Raw genomic sequence first — 20,639 nt, forward strand, 5'->3', positions numbered from 1 at the left:
AACTCGATCGCCGGCCTGTCAGCAGTTTGTAATGGGTGAGTTCCAGCAAGTGTGCTGTGGTTTAAAGTCATAAATCGGTACGAGTTTGAACTCCAATCAACCTAAACGGAAGTTTAGAACGTGTGTTTACTTTAAAATGCCCAGATAATACCTGTAAATTGCCAAACATCTATCGTCCAAATCAAGTTTTGTTTAAGCAGCCATTTTTATGTCAAATGAAGCAAGCGAGCATTGCTAATATTAGCTTGGCAATAAGCACGGTAAGTATTCCAACAATTCTGCAGTTAGTTTGTGCTGACAATATGTTTCTTTCATTATATACAATCATTAGTAGTATGGTTTAATATGAATTGAATTTGGTTTTGTTGTTTCTTAGCTTTTAGAACATTCATAGGATCTAACTACAGTACCAGACATTTCTATGCCCTCCCCCTTAAGAAAAAAGTCAGGCCTCACATTTTTATAAAAGTAGTACTAATGTGAATAATGTGAGTTTGTATTAAGGCTGCACATAACAAGAAAATGCGATCTACATTCTAAATATTTACAATATCACAAAAAAAAACTACCATTTTACCCAAGGACTTATCATCCATCCATCCATTCATCCATCTTCTTCCGCTTATCTGAGGTCAGGTCGCGGGGGCAGCAGCCTAAGCAGGGAAGCCCAGACTTCCCTCCCCCCAGCCACTTCGTCCAGCTCCTCCCGGGGGACCCCGAGGCGTTCCCAGGCCAGCCGGGAGACATAGTCTTCCCAACGTGTCCTGGGTCTTCCCCGTGGCCTCCTACCGGTCGGACGTGCCCGAAACACCTCCCGAGGGAGGCGTTCGGGTGGCATCCTGACCAGATGCCCGAACCACCTCATCTGGCTCCTCTCGATGTGGAGGAGCAGCGGCTTTACATTGAGCTCCCCCCGGATGACAGAGCTTCTCACCCTATCTCTAAGGGAGAGCCCCGACACCCGGCGGAGTAAACTCATTTCGGCCGCTTGTACCCGTGATCTTGTCCTTTCGGTCATAACCCACAGCTCATGACCATAGGTCATACTTGCCAACCCTCCCGGATTTTCCGGGAGACTCCCGAAATTCAGCGCCTCTCCCGAAAACCTCCCGGGACACATTTTCTCCCGAAAATCTCCCGAAATTCAGGCGGACCTGGAGGCCACGCCCCCTCCAGCTCCATGCGGACCTGGAGGGTCTGCATGGAGCAATGTTGTTGTAATATATTAAGTTGGAGGCAATAAACAGGCGAGGGGATGAAGTACGTCTCTTTACTGTAGACTTCAGAACAGACTCACACACTTGACGTCAGGTGCGCAACACCACGTAAATCGTTGGCCAACCAAAAAGTAACCCCAGTACGCTATAGCCAACATTCACCAGGAGATGGCAACAGACAAACATAGATCACTCTATTACATTCCAGTCTCTCCATGTTTTCTCGCCATGGTAACATGTGATCCTCATGCACTGTGCGCTGTCTCTGTCCCTCTTGATATATATATATATATATATATATATATATATATAAAAGAAAATACTTCACTTTCAGTGAATTCTAGCTTTATATATATATATATATATATATATATATATATATATATATATATATATATATATATTTATTTTATTTTTTTATTTTATCATGTATATATATATATATATATATATATATATTTATTTTACTATATATATATATATATATATATATATACACAGTATATATATGTATATATATATATATATATATATATATATACTGTGTATATATATATATATATATATATATATATATACTGTATATATATATATATGAAATACTTGACTTGGTGAATTCTAGCTGTAAATATACTCCTCCCCCCTTAGCCACGCCCCCGCCCCACCCCGACCACATAGGATGGAGCTAGACCGTGAAGTATTTTATACGTAAGTAGAAAAACCTTATGCGCTGCACTCTCACTATCCTCTGGTGTGCCTCCCAGGCCAGAGCGAGTTGTCCCATCTGCCCTGGTTGTACCTGCTGATGTCTTATCATTCATCAGTTCATGGAAGAAGCAATAACGTTATTTAACCCTCAGGGTATAAAAGCTGACTTTTTTTTGTCTTTCCAGTACATTTTTGCTGTATTTTTACCCATCATTCATGTTGTTTTACTTTCCATTTCTTTTTTTTTTCCTAAAAGTGTTTTTCATGTCCAATTCTTTCACAAAAGTACAATACACATGCAGTTATTCGACAAACTGGACATAAACGTTTTTAGTTTTTCAAACATTTTCAAGTAATATTTTTTTCCCCTTTTTTTGGTCAAACCTCTCATTCAACTTGTTAAAGTTAAAGTTTAGAGTTAAAGTTAAACTACCACTGATAGTCACACACACACTAGGTGTGGTGAAATTAACCTCTGCATTTGGCCAATCCCCTTGTTCCCCCCCCGGGAGGTGAGGGGAGAAGTAAGCAGCAGCGGTGGTCATGCTCGGGAATCATTTTGGTGATTTAACCCCCAATTCCAACTCTTAATGCTGAGTGCCAAGCAGGGAGGTATGCATGTAACCAAACGTTTAAATTTTAACTCTTTGAAAGCATTTTGATCAAACTACGTCACAGTTGTCAATTAGTATAAATGTGCAAAACATCAGTTAGTTTTCTAATTTAAACCGGAGACATTATCTGATGCCCTGTTTGGCTTTGAAGGTAATTAAAATCAAATGTCCCCAGAAGAATGTATCTTCATGAATATGTCCTTTAACTGTCTTTCCGGAAGCTCACATGAAGAACGCTGAAAGACCTTGTGGAGTAATAGTCATAATCACAAAAGAAAACCCTGTATGATTTCTTTAAAAACAAAAGCACGTTTGTGTTTGGGGAAAAACTGTCAGAGTATCCTAAATTCTGATTCACATTTTTTTGAAGAATCTTGAAGACCTAATTTATATTTAATTTTAGGGAAAAAAATAATACCTTAGAGTTGGAAACTGCACTAAATTGAAATCCTTCATAATTTCGTCCACAAGATGGCACCAGTATGTCAAGCCAGTCTTCGGTCTCATTTCTTTTTTCCTAATGAAACATTTGTGTGTACAGAGGAACGTGTGCCATAACAAAATGAATCAACACACTTTACTTTCAATGAAGGAGTTGTTTTTATTATCCTTCACAAAAAGAGACTTGACAACCTGTGATCAAGTGGTGTTAATTCAACGTCAGTCCAGTCCATGTTAGGATTTGTCAGTTTGGCGAAACAGTCCGGCTCCTCAGACATCCACAGGTGAGGTACTTCATGGCGGTCATGCTAACGTGCATGAGCGGGCCCAGGTTGAAGAGCATGTGGTAGAAGGCGTGGACCGACAGGCCTCCAGTTTCGTCTGCGTATTTCAGTGCCACGATAGGCGTGTACAAGGGGTTGGTCAAGTTACGGAATCGAGGACTGCTGGCTTCAATCACCTTCTTGGTGCACTGCAGGACAAAAGATTACAATCACATGCAGGAAGAGACCAGGGGGGTTGTTTTCAGGAACTTACTCTGGCGATGTCATCTGGCCTTTGTCCCAGCGTCTCAAAGATGTCCACCGAAGATGGGAGGTAGACGTTCTTGAAGTAATGCACCGTGTCCGGGTCGGTTCCAGGATACTCTTTTTGCCTAACGTCTTGAATCATCTTTGCCTCAAATTCAGTGTGTACCGGGCCGGGCTCGATCATTGACAACCTGAGGAGGAAGGCTCAAAATTGACACTCCAGGAAAATAGTCCTATCAATGTGATGAATCGCACAGACAACAAGCATGAATGTAGTAAAATTGTAGCTATCAGGAAATAAACATAACTGGTTTGTTGCTGGACAAAGTCCATAGGGTTCACTCTTAACCCACCGGCATAGTTAATACACAATTTAATCACTAAACTATTGTAGTTCTATCCACATAATATCAATTTAAGTGAGTGGGATCTGACAACAAATCTAAATGACCTGGCTAGATGCATATTTTTGGAGGAAACAGGAATACTACTAAGGTTGTGTAACGTAGGGTGGCTGAGCCATGTGTACGTTAGGAAACCGCAATCCCTGACAAATTCAAAGAGTGTGCTAGCATACTGGCTAGCAAATTTACCGTCCCAATATCTTGACGTGTGTTTGCGCCGCGCTCTGCGCAGTGGCAGTAAGGGAAGATCAGAAACACAACGCAGAGCCGCTACAATTGCACACGATTTACGCTTGTTGTGTACGAGGGGGAAAAAAATGTGCGACACTCACGTGACGTTAAACTTCAGCAGCTGCACCGCCAAACACTCACAGAAACCCTCCATGGCAAACTTGGAAGCTGCGTAGACGTCATTGAATACCACTCCTGCACAGCAAAACACGTATTGTCTGCACTGGTACTTCAACATGACGCTACAGTACATTCAAAATTGCTGGGAATTGGGAAGTCTTCAACTTGAGGCTTGCAAGGTCTGACCACAATTTTTCACTTAAACTAAAAGTAAATTAGTCAAAGTAAGTAAACAAAAAAACACGGCTAGCAACCTTGATAAGCTACCAAATAACTTGCAATATATAGTTTAATTTCGCCATCTAGTACAACAGTTTATTGTAGATTCATGAATTTACGCCTCTATTCAATCAGCCGCATTAACGCTCCATCCTCTATGCACTTGAGGTATTTACCATTTATTTGAAAACCTAAGCGATAATTTGAGCGTTTGTTATATAGTCTTTTAGTGTTTCTATGTGAATGCTGCCATTTTTTAGTTCAGATTTCTACTGCTCTCTGAAGACAAAGTACATGGATTTGTGTTTCTGATGCACCAGTTTTCTGATATGCACTGTTCAGCTTTGAGTGCCCACCTTGGAGTCCCATGACGCTGCTGACCACAATGATGTGTCCTCCTTTCCTTTTCTTCATGTCAGGCATCACCTCCTTTATCATCCTTATCACGCCAAAGAAGTTGGTCTCAAACACTTTCTTCATCTCCTCGATGGGGATGCTCTCCAGAGGGCCCACCAGGCCGATGCCCGCGTTGTTGACTAGTTAGGGGGAAAAAGGGACAAAACAGACTGATCTGGCGTTCCCTTTGTTTCATACATTCGTATCACTATTGACACACTTAGGACGTCAATGTGGCGATCTTTGATGCCGTTGATGCACTGTTTGACTGATTCGTCGGTGCATACGTCAAGCACAGCCAGAGAGAGCGTCTTCCCGTAGGCGTCGCCAGCCGCCTCTACTAGCTTGTCTTTACGCTTCAGGTCTCGCATCGTAGCTATGACTGTGGACAGAAACAAATATACAACAGGTTTACTTGACTGGACAACAACACAAATAATCTACTTTAAAACAAGAAACAAAGATTGTGCTTAGGAAAGGTAAGTGTGTTGAGTCTTGGCTATACTCCAAATTTTTGACACAGGTTCAAGGATACTTTTGAGATGTGATGGATCGATAAGACCTTGTAGAAAGGTGAAGAAAACCCAACAGAACAATGACAGAACATACAGGAGTACTATACAGTACAATCATTTAGACACCTTCCCCTAGGGGGACCCACCCTCTATTTGAGAAGGGCTGCATTAAATGTACCCCCAAGCTGCCACAAGTGATTGAAGGATGGGCAGAGCTGTTCCTGAACTAAATTGAAACCTGGATCTTGGAGAAGCTGTCTGGTCTGTAAGGAAAAGTTATGATTAATTTGCCGACCAGAAATCGACAATTTAGAGTAAAACGTTTACATTTGTTTAAACATTGTATTCTGGATTTTGTCTTGGTATGGCAAGGTCATTGCTACAAGACTGCCCCAGAGGACCAAGGTCAGCCAAGAAGCTCCAAATTTTTTGCCAATCTTTCATGGACATACACCTGTTCTTTGTTGACTTTTGTTGGACTGACTTGCTGTGTTATTGCGAAAACACTCTGCGAGAGCACCAAGGAAGTACACAAGTCTTCAGGCTTACATACACACACACGCATCCATGTAATACACCCCACATCCCACTCCTTCGTGACTACGCAGCAGTGCCCCCGGTGGTTGCAATCCCCTCTCCATGTTGGTAGTCTTGAGTTTTGTGTTCCGTAATATGTGCTCTTGTGTGCTTATGTTGCTTGAGGTTTTTCCTGGTCTCAAACTGAGCCCCCGACCCCACATACGAGCATAGTTTGGGAGTTGCCTTTTTCTCCTCCTTATTCCCCCACGTTTACCCTTTTTTCTACCTTTCTACGGGGCGCCACCCTTGTGACGACCCGTCCGTTTTCCTGTTCTGTCCACCCCTATACAGTATGTCTGTTCTTGGACGGTTTGTACTGAAAACACATTTTGTTGTACTTTTTAAGTGAAATGACAATAAAGTTCCATTCCTTTGTGGACATTCCTGCATAGGAATGGGGGGAGAAAACTGGAAGAAAAGCCTTGTAAATATTGTCAAAGACCGGTGATGGATTTAGAGATGAGAGTGGAAGATCATCTGCTCGCTCCGTTGATGCCAAGGATAGCTTGTGTGTGGCTAAATATAACTTTAAAATAGCCTGAGCGCATTCGCTATGGCCATAAAGCAGTTTACATATTAGCATTAGCGTCCTCTTCCCCTCCTGGAATACCTCATCCATGGTGAAGAGGATTAGTAGCCTTGGCAAGGATCTATAGTGCCTAGCTATTGTCCTTTGCTACACATGTCCTAAAAATAGTGAGGAACGGTCAAGCAAGGGTCAGCGAGGAGGGCAAGAGGTGATCCTGGTATTGTGCCACTTGACAAACCATAAGCATAGAACGGACTAATTCAACTTGTGTGCGTGAATGTTGAAAAAATATCTTCTGCGAAATAATAATCTGAAATGCATGTCACCAACATTTCAAACACTTCCCTAAGTAGTACAGTGGATAAGCTCCAATGTATTTCAGTACCTGAAGACACTCCAGCATTCATCAACTACATAACACTCTTATGTACTCTGTCGTCATGGTGATGTAGGTGTCCCTTTTGTGTTGCAATGGACCAATGGATTATTTATTGTTTGGTTAATTGTTTGTTTTTGGACTGTGTATTTCCTCCACAAATGTATTTCCAACCTTCTCGTCCCAAAACTATCTCACAGGGACGATAATGCTCAGTTTGGATCATCATCATCAGCCGTTGTCAGTCCACTGCTGGACGAAAGCCTCAGCATGTTTCTGCCATAGTAAACGATCTCTAGCTGCTCCCTGCCACTGCACTGTTCCCCAATATTTGTCTATTTCATCTCGCCATCTCACTCTCTGTCTTCCTCTATTTCTGCTCCCATCCATGGGTCTCCATGATGTCATTAGGGAAGTCCATCTATTATCTGTTCTCCTACTGATATGTCCAGCCCACTTCCACTTACTTAATTTGATAGTTCTCACAATGTCTTGGACTTGCGTTTGTTTTCTCACCCATTCATTTGTTTTTCTGTCTTTATATGTGATTCCGAGCATATTTCTTTCCATGTTGTGTTGTGCTGCTGCTATTTTCTTTTCCATTTTATTTGACAATGCCCAGGTTTCAGCTCCATATGTCATGGTTGGTAACACGCATTGATTAAAGACCTTTCTTTTTAGGCTTAACGGTATTTCTCCTCTCATGATGTTGCTCAGTTTTCCATATTGGCACCAGCCCAATCTGATTCTCCTCCCTATCTCCTGTTCTTGACTCTTTTCTTTCAGGCTAAATATCTGCCCTAGATAGATATATTCATTAACTTCATCAATTTCATTTCCATTAACAGTCACAGGTCCATGAGGTACAGTGGAATTTGCCATAACTTTTGTTTTCTTCATATTAATTTTCAATCCACAACATTTGTTGTTTGTTGTTGTTTCAGTTTGGATAGACACTTACAAATAAGTATTCATTTACCAATGTATTTATCATCTCAGTTTAGTTCGTGTTAGTTTAATTTACAGTCTTTTTGTTGTTGTTGTTGCATTAGCACAGTGATCCCCCATTCCCGCCACGACTGTAAATAATAGCAGTTGTCTGTAAAATTGTTATAAGTACATCCCTACATAACATTGTATCCTTACTAACATTACAGAAAACAAAAAAGAAAAATATATATCAACTTACAACAAATAATCTCTTTATTAACATTGTTTTTAAGTATGCAACAGAAAATTTCAAACAAATTCAACCCCTATGTAAACTATACATTTTTTTAACCAACTTGAACCATTTGATCCTTTTTATTTTTAAAATAAACTCAATACATTGATCAGCAACAATAACTCAGGAATGCAATACAGCTGGGTTGCATATGACATTTTTTGATTGATTGATTGAAACTTTTTTTAGTAGATTGCACAGTTCAGTACATATTCCTTACAATTGACCACTAAATGGTAACACCCCAATAAGTTTTTCAACTTGTTTAAGTCGGTCGGGGTCCACGTAAATCAATTCATGGTACAAATATATACTATCATCATAATATAGTCATCACACAAGTTAATCATCAGAGTATATATATATATATATATATATATATATATATATATATAAAATTTGCATAAAAACAGGCAAACAAGCTTAGCTCTTGATTTGTAGGAATAGACATAACTGTTGTGTGGAAGCAAATAAGACAGCCAGACAGTGTGTGGCGGAAGACAGGAATATATAGCTCTCTGATTAGTGCCCAGGAGCAGATGAGTGTCCCGAACACTAATCAGAGGCAGGTGAAACTAATCAGCACCCATGGAAACGAAAACACAAACCCAGAGATGCTGAAAACAGAACTGAGGTAGTCAAACTAACAGAACAAAACATGATCCGGGCAACGGATCATAACAATATGAATCCCTTCCCTACCGTAAGTCGGATTGACTTAAAATTGCTCACACAGCTCTACAAAACAACCCACTGTAACCGTTTAGCCCAATCACCGTAAAATTTGGTACACACCTATAGGGTATTGACAATTCTAATTTAATTCATTTTCCTTCATTTCAACCAGGTAAAAACTCATTGAGATTAAAGTCTCTTTTACAAGAGTCACCTGGCCAAGAGGGCCGTGAAAAAAGGGTTTCATAAATACTGTACATAAAGCAACAAAAACAAACGGTAGCAGTCGCACACTATAGTTAAACGGCCATATTACTTACAACATAAACACAAAAACATGCAACAGGTAAAAAATAATAATAACATGATTCAATACAAACAATTTAAAAACAAGTACAGTGTCTAATATGACCCTTTAAACCGGCCTGAAATTCCCCCAAAGTGATGAGTTCAGGTAACCTCAGATCCTTTTGTATTTCATTCAATGACCATGGAGCAGCAAGTCTGAAAGCCTTTTTACCGAGACTTGTGTTGGCTCTACGGAGACAGCCCTCGCAAAAATGACTAATGATCTATTGCTAACGATGGATGCTGATGTGTCATCCATGTTGCTGCTTCTTGATCTTAGCGCTGCTTTCGATACCTTCGATCATAATATTTTATTAGAGTGTATCAAAACACGTATTGGTATGTCAGACTTAGCTTTGTCTTGGATCAACTCCTATCTTACTGACAGGATGCAGTCTCCCTTAACAATGTGACCTCGGAGTATGTTAAGATAACGTGGAGTTCCCCAGGGTTCGGTTCTTGGCCCTGCACTCTTTAGCATCTACATGCTGCCGCTAGGCGACATCATACGCAAATACGACGTTAGCTTTCACTGTTACGCTGGTGACACCCAACTCTACATGCCTCAAAGCTGACCAACACGCCGGATTGTAGTCAGCTGGAGGCGTATCTTAATAAAATTAAACAATGGATGTCCGCTAACTTTTTGCAACTCAATGCTAAGAAAATGGAAATGCTGATTATCGGTCCTGCTAAACACCGACACCTATTTGATAATACCACCTTAACATTTGACAACCAAACAATTACACAAGGCGACTCGGTAAAGAATCTGGGTATTATTTTCGACCCAACTCTCTCGTTTGAGTCACACATTAAGAGTGTTACTAAAACGGCCTTTTTTCATCTCCTTAATATAGCTAAAATTTGTTCCATTTTGTCCACCAGCGACGCTGAGATCATTATTCATGCGTTCGTTACGTCTCGTCTCGATTACTGTAACGTATTATTTTCGGGTCTCCCTTTGTCTAGTATTAAAAGATTACAGTTGGTACAAAATGCGGCTGCTAGACTTTTGACAAGAACAACAAAGTTTGATCATATTACGCCTATACTGTATATACCTTTATATACCTACAGTATATACCAGTGACGTGCGGTGAGGTTGATGGCTGGTGAGGCACTGACTTCATCACAGTCAGATTTACAAACATATGAACCCTAAAGAGTATCTTATTCACCATTTGATTGGCAGCAGTTAACGGGTTATGTTTAAAATCTCATACCAGCATTCTTCCCTGCTTGGCACTCAGCATCAAGGGTTGGAATTGGGGGTTAAATCACCAAAAATGATTCCCGGGCGCGGCGCCGCTGCTGCCCACTGCTCCCCTCACCTCCCAGGGGGTGAACAAGGGGATGGGTCAAATGCAGATGACAAATTTCATTACACCTAGTGTGTGTGTGACAATCATTGGTACTTTAACTTAACTTTAACTTTACATATACAAACTGTAGCACACAAAAAAGCACATTTAATAAAAAAAAACGTTATTATGGTCTTACCTTTACTTATAAATTAAGTCCATGTGCCGCAACTAAAGCCCTCACTTTAACTTTCCACGTGCAAGATTGAATCTATTTAAAAAAGCGAGGGTTTATAAATGTCGCCTATACTGTATGAAACTACAAAATAACAAACACGGAGGCTCCAGTTTACACGAGGACCACTTTATTTACCTTCTTTCAAAAACCTCCGCTCCACTCCGTGTCATCACTTCCGCTCTTAGCGCCTTCAAAATAAGAGCTCAAGGCATATTCTGTATAACAGCGCATAACAGGAACTTAACATCACAAAGAGGAAAGCCCATGAAAATAGGTTACAAAAGTTATTTAATAAGAAGCCAAAAAGTGCAAAAACAATAATGTTCGTGTTGGAGGAGTTGTGAATTAGGTACACCTGCAGTCTGCAGGTGTACCTAATGTTGTGGCCCTGCAGTCATTCACAACTCCTCCAACACGAACATTATTGTTTTTGCACTTTTTGGCTTCTTATGAAATAACTTTTTTAAATAGATTCAATCTTGCACGTGGAAAGTTTAAGTGTGGGCTTTAGTTGATATAACAATTATACGGCGGGGGTGCAGGAGGCGGGATTACTGGAGCCTCAGCCAGTGCGTCTTTTGCAGCCGTTTTATGATCGCTCAGCACAAGAAATACGTTACACACATACAGTTGTTGACAAAATACACTGTACATTATATACCTCAGCTAACTAAACTATGGAAATGTATAATATAATTCATATAGGAATACAGTCTCACTGCACAGCAGGCCAGCAGTTAGCCGAGTCCGGAATCCATGTTGAGGCACTGAGTGACGTGCCTCAACTGGCTGCTGTTCACCGCACCGTCTCTTCTCAGTATTTGAACGGCAAATGTGAAAATTCAGCGATTTTTAATAAAAATAATCTAAAACTGGTGAAGTTAAATGGAAAATAACTTTATAGTATAATCACTGGATACATATAACAATTTAATTAATTTTTTTTCTTTTTACATTTTTTTTCTTTCCATGATGGCAGGTGAGGCCCCGCCTCACCTGCCTCTAGTGACTGCACGTCACTGGTATATACATATATATATATATATATATATATATATATATATATATATATATATATATATATATATATAAATACTGGCTCACCTGCACTGGCTTCCTGTGCACTTAAGATGCGACTTTAAGGTTTTACTACATACGTATAAAATACTACACGGTCTAGCGCCATCCTATCTTGCTGATTGTATTGTACCATATGTCCCGGCAAGAAATCTGCGTTCAAAGAACTCCGGCTTATTAGTGATTCCCACAGCCCCAAAAAAGTCTGCGGGCTATAGAGCGTTTTCTATTGGGGCTCCAGTACTCTGGAATGCCTTCCCGGTAACAGTTAGAGATGCTACCTCAGTAGAAGCATTTAAGTCCCATCTTAAAACTCATTGGTATACTCTAGCCTTTAAATAGACCCCCCTTTTTTAGACCAGTTGATCTGCCGTTTCTTTTCTGCTCTGACCCCCTCCCTTCGTGGAGAGGGGGGGGGGGCACAGATTCAGTGGCCACAGATGAGTCGGGACCCAGGGTGGACCACTCATCTGTGCATCAGTTGGGGATGTCTCTGCGCTGCTGACCTGTCTCCACTCAAGATGATCTCCTGCTGGCCACACTTTGGACTGGTCTCTCACTATTATGTTAGATCCACTATGGACTGGACTCTCACTATTATGTTAGATCCACTATGGACTAGACTCTCACAATATTATGCTAGATCCACTCGACGTCCATTGCACCGGTCGCCCGGGGGCTCCCCTCCAAGGTTTCTCATTGTCATCCCATTGGGTTGAGTAATTTCTTGCCCTGATGTGGGATCTGAGCCGAGGATGTCGTTGTGGCTTGTGCAGCCCTTTGAGACACTCGTGATTTAGGGCTATATAAGTAAACTTTGATTGATTGATATCTTCATTTTTTAGACTTGAATGACTACGCATAAAACACTGAGCCTACCTACCGTGGTAGCGCTTCTGTTCATCGTTGGCCAGCATCACGGCCATCCTCAGGCCAATTCCCGAGGAGCAGCCGGTGATCAGCACCACTTTCTGCCCAGGGCTCGCCATGTCTGCCGGACCTTGAGTTCACAGCCCACTCCTGTAAACAAACACTACTCTGCAGGATGAGTCGTCTTCTCCAGTGAAAGCCAGACTAAGAGGATCAAAGTCACATGGCGCTCGACAAGAACCGGGATTAAACACTCGGGACGCTCCCGCCTTCGTCCTGTTTGTCAGTTTGCTTGCAGACGTTACAGCACAGTACTCGGTGGAACCTCTAATGCCGAAGCCTTTTGGTGTCTGGCGCCACCCAGTGTTCACACGTAAAATCGTCTTTTATTATAGACTGGTTCAAACAAACGCTGCTCATAGTCTCTCTCTCTCTCTCTCTCCCGCACACAGACATTAAAAGTATCGCTGGAGGTCACGGCTTAAAAGACAACCTGAAGCAAGAGAAGCCGCCTTTAAAATATGTCTGGAATGTATTTTCTCTTTTGTAAAAAAAAAACCAACTAAATACTGGAAAACACATTTTTCCTAATGGTGTGACTTAGTAAAAACTTCTTTCCTAACAAAGGACATGAACATGTTTTCCCCTTTACCAATATATCGTTGCCTCGTTACGTGCTAGTTATATCATTAAGTCGTAACACCTTGGCTTTCAAGTGACTAATGAGGTAGGAGGGGCTTTACAACAAGAATTTACTCGTAAAATGGTACCCAAAAAAAGCCAAAAGCAACATTTTTCTCTCGCAGGCTTCCTGGAATGGCTTTCAGATTTTGAACTACGCCTGACCCTTTGACCCGACCTTGTGTGCGACTCGCTGACCCACTTTTTCTTTTGACAAACTGCAAATGCTTGTGCTGCCAGAAAGGACTTAAAGCGGCACTGCACTTTTTCTTGGAAATTTGCCCTATATTCACGATCCCTTTGTAAAACAAGAACAGATGTTTTTTTTAATGCATTTTAATTTGGCAAGTGCGAGGTGGCTAACATAGTAGCTAATGGGCGTACTCTCACATTTCATGTCTCGTCTTTACATGTCGTTCTTATAAGCGCTAACGCCGAGGAACTACTTTTAGCGGCGCCGTCATCACAGAGCGCTAACTAGCTTATGCTGCTATATTGAGCCAGTAAGCTGTTGCATTGCCTCTGAGTTGGTGAAAGTTAATCCTTGATGATAAATCAAGCCTCTCACCTGGATAGTAGATGGTTGTGGACAGAAACCGATAAGTTGGTCAACTTTGACGTTCAACTTAGCAAGAAAAACACAAAAAGACGCTTGTTTGCGCCCACCTTGTTTTTTTTTTGCCTGCTTAAGGATTATGATTAATTGTTCATCTAGACAGAAATACATAAACATCCCATCAGTTGGCATCCCAGTGAGAGCAGACATTGCACAGTATGTGATTGTTTTATCATGTTCATAGTTTGTATTTCTTGTTTAGCACTTAGCAATACTGCTCCTTAAGGGTGTAACGGTACACCAAAATTTCGGTTCAGTACGTACCTCGGGTTTAGAGGTCACGGTACGGTTAATTTTCGGTACAATAAGAAAACAACAAAATATACATTTTCTGGTTATTTATTTACCAACATTTGTAAACAATGGCTTTATCCTTTTAACATAACAATAACATATATATACACACAGGGTCGATTGCTAGGGTTATTGCAGTCAACATATATAAATAAAAACTAAATAAGATAAAGCTCAGAATTGGTTTCTTAACAAAACCTTTCTACATATAAAGTGCAACATTTTCACATATAAAGTGCAACATTAAACTGCTTCAAGTTGTTGCTCAGATTAAATAAAATGACAAAACCTTTCTTCTACATACAAAAAGTGCAACATTAAACAGTTTCAAGTCAACTCAGCCTCAGATTCACTTTTGTCCCCCCCCCAGCCTTTAACCCTGGTGACTTTCACTCAATTTTCATGTTTTTTGCCAGAAAAATCAGTTTATCCACATTGTCTGCAGAAAGAGCAGACCTGCTTGCAGTTAAAATGTCTCCAGCTGTGGAAAATACCCTTTCTCTGGGCACGGAGCTAGCAGGTATGGCGACGTAGTGCCTGGCTAACTTGGCAGTAAGAGGATAAATGGGCTCATTGTTCTTCCACCATAGAAGTAAGTAAATTGTGGACCCCAGGAAGACTAGTGGGTTGTTGAGGCAACCAGCTAATGGGGATCCTTAATAAAAATCAAAAATCAAAATCAAGAAGTGGGTCAAAATCTAGTTTTTAATGCAATATGGTCTTAAATCTGCTGCTATAAAAACACCAACAGCATTTGTTATTGCTTTAGCCCTGCCTGACTCGCCGAGGAGAAGCTGCTTGAATGCGGTGGGAGCTGTGTTTGTTCGTCTTTATCTTCGTTGAAGCCGAAGTGTTCCCAAACAGGAGATCTTAAAGAGGCAGGAGGGTCTTCCAGCTCTGGATTTTGCATGTTGTAGTAGCCCAGGTCGTTGCTAGCATGCCGTGTGTTGTGCCTCAGTGTGCATTGTTTACACAACGTGCGGTGCGCTACTTAATATGTACGTGTGGAAACGCGTTCGGTACACCTCCGAACCGAACCGAAACGGTTCAATACAAATACACTAAGGCTGAAACGACGCGTCGACGTAGTCGACGTCATCGGTTACATAATACGTCGACGCCGTTTTTGTGCTTCGGCGCGTCGCATATTTACGTCACACTACTGTCATGGCGGAGCGCAAAGCAGACGATGCGAGCGAGGGGAAAAAAGCACGCCAAAAGTCGTCAAAAGTGTCGGAGTATTTCAATAAACGGCCTAATAATGTTGTTGTATGCACACTGTGTCGAGCGGAAATGGCCTATCATAGCAGCACAACGGCTATGAACGAACATTTGAAAAGAAAACCCCCGACAGCGTTCTTGCCATCACCATCAACAAGTCAATCGTCCGCGTGCGTATACGTTGTCATTATTACACAAAAACATGAATGTGTCATTTGTATCTGCGTTGTAAATTCATAAACTAAAGCACCGTTTGCTCTGAGAGGCGCGTTTGGCGTGCCTGTTCAGTGTTTACAAAGACGCGCTCCTCTTTAAAGCTGTGGAGAGGCGGCGGCGGCGAGCGAACGGCGAGGCGGGGCGCGCCGGGAGCGACGCCGCAAGAGACAGGGGACGACGAGCGAGCGAGGAAGAGGAGCTGAAAAGCGAGGAAAGAAAGAGAAAAGAGTTGGAAGAGAAAAGACTTTGTGTAAAATTAAAAGATTGTAAACCTGGCAAAGCCGTCTGGCGTTCAGTCTGTCGGTCCTGAAAGAACCCCACGGCACAAGACGTGTCACAAACGCTAACGTTAATTAGTTGTGCAAATACCTTTTACAACATTAACAGTTACATATACTATGTACAAACCAACAATTAACTTTCACTTTAATCATACTATCATTGTTGTGTTATTAAGCAAAATAAGCAATACTTTTACTTTTGTTGAAATGTTTACACTGTACACTTTTTTGTATTGGATGTTTAGCTTTATTTTTGCACATTTTAGCAAATAAGCAATACTTTTACTTTTGTTGAAATGTTTACACTTGTTACAGAATATTTCCGTTTTGCACTTTTTTGTATTGGATGTTTATCTTTATTTTTGCACATTTTAAAGCAAAATAAGCAATACTTTTACTTTTTAAATGCTTATACTATTCCAGAATATTAAGATTTGCACTGGATGTTTACTTTTATATTTGCACATTAAAAAGCAAATAAGCTACTTTTAATTTTGTTAAATGTTAAAAGTTTTAAATTTTTACATTGTTACAGAATATTTTGTCATGTTGTTGTCAATGTTGACTGAGTGGCCATACTTTTTTTTTTGTAAATAAAAGCCATGCCTTTTGAAAAAACTGGCCTACTTTTTTTTTTTCCCTCTTCATTTTAAATAAAAAAAAAAATTGGTAAAAGGAAAAATAATCTATAGATTAATCGAAAAAATAATCTATAGATTAACCGATTAATCGAAAAAAAAAATCTATAGATTAATCGATAGAAAAATAATCGTTAGCTGCAGCCCTAAAATACACGTACCGTTACACCCTTACTGCTACTTGCTGGATCTGTTTATGACTCAACTTCTAAAACTTGTGTCTCATCCTCCTTATATTCAGGCTCAAAAATATAAGTTTCTGGATCAAAAACTGTCCCAAAGTAGTCGTCGTTGTATCTCCTGAAGTCGGTAATCAGTTGAAGTGGTTGTTGTTGTTCAAAGAAATAGCGAACGTTGTAATGCGTCTGTGAAATTAATACGCTGCCGTGTGAGAAAAATGAGCAAAATATGTAAATATTACATGTTATTATGAATGTGCCTGTTACTACATTACATATATACTTACAGCATGTATATATGAAGGTTTTTGGATGTTTTTTAGAGTGCTTTATAGGCGGAATAAAGCCAATCCTACAGTGGGTCTTGGTTAGTTTTTGCCTCATCCTTCATTTAAAGCGTGAGTGAAGAAGGCACTACTGACCTGATAAGTCCGAAAAAGAAATAGATGGTACAGTATAGTGTTGTCCCGATGCCAATATTTTGGTACGGGTACCAAAATTATTTCGATACTTTTCGGTACTTTTCAAAATAAAGGGGACCAGAAAAAATTGCATTACTTGCTTTATTTTAACAAAAAATCTTACGGTACATTAAACATATGTGTCTTATTGCAAGTTTGTCCTTAAATAAAATAGTGAACATACAAGACAACGTGTTTTTTAGTAGTAAGTAAACAAACAAAGGCTCCTAATTTAGCTGCTGACATATGCAGTAACACATTGTGTCATTTTTCATTCTATTATTTTGTCAACATTATTAAGGACAAGTGGTAGAAAATGAATTATTAATCTACTTGTTCATTTACTTTTAATATCTGCTTACTTTCTCTTTTAACATGTTCTATCTACACTTCTGTTAAAATGTAATAATCTCTTATTCTTCTGTTGTTTGATACTTTACATTAGTTTTGGATGATACCACACATTTGGGTATCGAACCGATACCAAGTCGTTACAGGATCATACATTGGTCATATTCAAAGTCCTCATGTGTCCAGGGGCATATTTCCTGAGTTTATAAACATAATATAACCGGTACTTTTCAGAGGCGGTATAGTACCGATTATGATTCATTAGTATTGCGGTACTATACTAATACCGGTATACCGTACAACCCTAGTACAGTATTATCTATTCATAGATGCTACCCGGTGCACTGCAAAAACTGAAGTCTAAGTAAGATTAAATATTTCAAATAAGGGTGATATTTGCTTATTTTCTGTCTGATAAGATAATTCTTCTCACTAAGCAGATTTTATGTTAGTGTTTTACTTGTTTTAAGGGTTTTGGTCCTAAATGATCTCAGTAAGATATTACAGCTTGTTGCTGAGATTTTATGACCTATATTGAGTAAAACATGCTTGAAACTAGAATATCAACTGTTTCAAAGCTGTGTCATCAACACTCACAAGTATGAAACTACTTTTTTAAAGTAATAATTTCTTATTTCAAGCATGAAAAAAAAAATCATGACTTTGACACAATTGTGTCTCATAATTAAAACAGATGACAGCCAAATGTACTTTGCTGTTTTATTTTCAATGAAACAATAGAAAATACGTACTCATATAGTAGTACAGTTGTTATTAGTGAGAATATACTTATTTTAAGGTATTTTTGGGTTCATTGAGGTTAGCTAATTTTACTTGTTTTGCAAAGTCTTGACAAGCCAAATTTTCTTGTTCAGATAATTTTGCTTAGTTCAAATAAAATACCCCTAATTTTTTTTTTTTTTTTTTTCTTCTTGTTTTTGAACACTGACTTTTTGCAGTGTGGTAGTTTGAACACACTCCAGCTAATCTTGGATAGTCCCACCCAGGATTCTCACAGGAATGAGGCAAAAATACAACCATACCTAGTGTATAAGCTCCATTTATAGCTGACTTTTGCTAGCATTTATTTACAAAGGGATTGCAAATGATAGACAAAATCCCCCCCAAAAAATTAGCTCATTGGAATATTAGGATAAAATAACTCAGGTCGTCTCAGACAAACTTTGCTCTTCTCAAACACAAGGGTGATAGGAGCAAGCTTATCTTTAAGCATACTTGCCAACCCTCCCGGATTTTGCGGGAGACTCCCGAAATTCAGCGCCTCTCCCGAAAACCTCCCAGGACAAATTTTCTCCCGAAAATCTCCCGAAATTCATGCACACAATATAAACAACGTACCTGCCCAATCATGTTATAACTGTAGAAGGATGGAGGGCGAGTTCTTGGTTTCTTATGTGGGTTTATTGTTAGGCAGTTTCATTAACGTCCTCCCAGCGCGGCAACAACACACAACAACAGCAGTCACGTTTTGTCTACCGTAAAGCAGTTTGTCTGCCGTAAACAGCAATGTTGTGATACTCTTAAACAGGACAATACTGCCATCTAGTGCATTTGATGAAAGCACTTTTTGCGTGCCACACAGCATTGCATCATCAGTGAGGGTGTTCAGCATGGTTAGAAAAATAGTGACAGAGAATAGAACAAGGATGGACAATTCAACCCTTAACTCAACAATGAGTAGATGAGTGTTTTGTGTGTGTATATGTGTAAATAAATGAACACTGAAATTCAAGTATTTCTTTTATATATATATATATATATATATATATATATATATATGAAATACTTGACTTGGTGAATCCTAGCTGTAAATATACTTCTCCCCTCTAAACCACGCCCCCAACCACAAACCCCGCCCCGCCCCCCACCCCCCACCTCCCGAAATCGGAGGTCTCAAGGTTGGCAAGTATGTCTTTAAGGGCTGGCTTTCGCAGCAGGTGTGTTTGTAAGCTTTCAAAACACCTCCGTAGCAAAGCTAGTGTTTCGGGTGGCTGAAAAGGATTGATGTGTTGGAGCGCTATGTTTGCAGAATATTTAGTGCAAATAGCACACGGAAAGTCTTCCTCTGAAACAGTGAAGAAGTCCCACACGATTGATGCCAATGTTTGTTACAAGGGAAGTTTACCACAGGCTTACAGAAAAGGAGCGCTTGATTTGCTCACCTGCATCACACTTCAGGAAACCTCGCCTCATTGGAGCATTTTTTTTTTAAAATATTACAGATGTGACATCATAATTCCTTATATATATCCTGTCTGTTATTTATCGTTCACCTCCAGTAATTTACATTTTCCTTGTTTTTTTTTTTTAAAGAGACGACGCCACCAAAGGACACTCGTGACGGCAAAGAAAAAAGAAAACGAACACGGTTGTTCGGTACAAGATGGCCCACGGGACATTTTGTCAGAAGAGTTCAAAAATGCGAAGAACGTTCACTGCAACGGTTTTATGTAAAGAGACACACCTCCCAGGCAGTCGTCTCCCTCTACAAGTAAATGGTGAGCACACAATTTTTTTTTTTTTTTACTGCACTTTTTTTTGTGGAATTTTTCCTGTCATCCCCAATCCTGATGTGAGACAAGCACATACAGTACAGGCCAAAAGTTTAGACACACCTTCTCCTCATTCAATGCATTTTCTTTGTTTTCATGACTATTTACATTGTAGATCGTCACTGAAGGCGTTAAAACTATGAATGAACACATGTGGAATTATGTACCTAACAAAAAAAGGTGAAATAACTGAAAACATGTTTAGAGGTTGCCCTCTAGTGGGTTCTTCGGACCACCACACACCGCCAGGAGAGCCCGGAATTCAGGGTATAACACTGTTTTATTTTCATCAATCGTGCAAGGCTTTTGCTTTTCAGCAAAATGTCTTTTTTCTGAGTTTGTGTCTCTCTCTCTCTCTCTCTCTCTCTCTGGCTCCCACTCCGACTCCAACCACGTGTCTCAATCCGGCTGCTGCTAATAAAGGCGACAGGTGATTAGATAACAAGGCCCACCTGGGCCATCCACTCACCTGTCGCTGACTTCGAGGCCGGTCCTGGCACACCCCGTTCTGC

General features: G+C 40.1%; 2 protein-coding genes across 3 annotated transcripts in view; one reads left to right on the top strand and one right to left on the bottom strand.

The window, feature by feature from the left end:
• The first annotated feature begins 2 nt into the window (after window positions 1–2).
• LOC133621806 (uncharacterized) overlaps window positions 3–20,639 on the top strand; it is a 150,893-nt gene continuing 130,256 nt past the window's right edge. Inside the window, exons 1-2 of one of the 2 annotated variants that reach the window (XM_061984177.1) lie at window positions 3–35; window positions 19,889–20,073. The gene's annotated coding sequence lies outside the window, so the exon portion shown is untranslated. Of the gene's footprint in view, window positions 36–166; window positions 261–19,888; window positions 20,074–20,639 lie in introns of those variants that run through there. The other variant, XM_061984176.1, reaches the window with a different exon arrangement.
• Window positions 3,139–12,900, bottom strand: LOC133622033 (retinol dehydrogenase 8-like). Its single transcript, XM_061984559.1, has 6 exons — window positions 12,630–12,900; window positions 5,101–5,262; window positions 4,841–5,020; window positions 4,247–4,340; window positions 3,518–3,701; window positions 3,139–3,452 (listed from the first exon to the last, which is right to left on the bottom strand). The coding sequence occupies exons 1-6, from the start codon at window positions 12,733–12,735 to the stop codon at window positions 3,225–3,227; spliced, it is 954 nt and encodes a 317-aa protein (XP_061840543.1). The 5' UTR covers window positions 12,736–12,900; the 3' UTR covers window positions 3,139–3,224.

Source organism: Nerophis lumbriciformis, linkage group LG25 (genome assembly GCF_033978685.3).
Source record: "Nerophis lumbriciformis linkage group LG25, RoL_Nlum_v2.1, whole genome shotgun sequence".
Taxonomy (NCBI): domain Eukaryota; kingdom Metazoa; phylum Chordata; class Actinopteri; order Syngnathiformes; family Syngnathidae; genus Nerophis; species Nerophis lumbriciformis.

Bases quoted from the DNA above. Each gene is read 5' to 3' on its own strand.
- LOC133622033 (XM_061984559.1), bottom strand. From the start codon at position 12,735: ATGGCGAGCCCTGGGCAGAAAGTGGTGCTGATCACCGGCTGCTCCTCG. The intron at 5,263-12,629 runs GTAGGTAGGCTC...TTCTGTCCACAG, and splicing joins TGAACAGAAGCGCTACCACG to TCATAGCTACGATGCGAGAC. The intron at 4,341-4,840 runs GTGGGCACTCAA...TTTGCTGTGCAG, and splicing joins CAGCGTCATGGGACTCCAAG to GAGTGGTATTCAATGACGTC.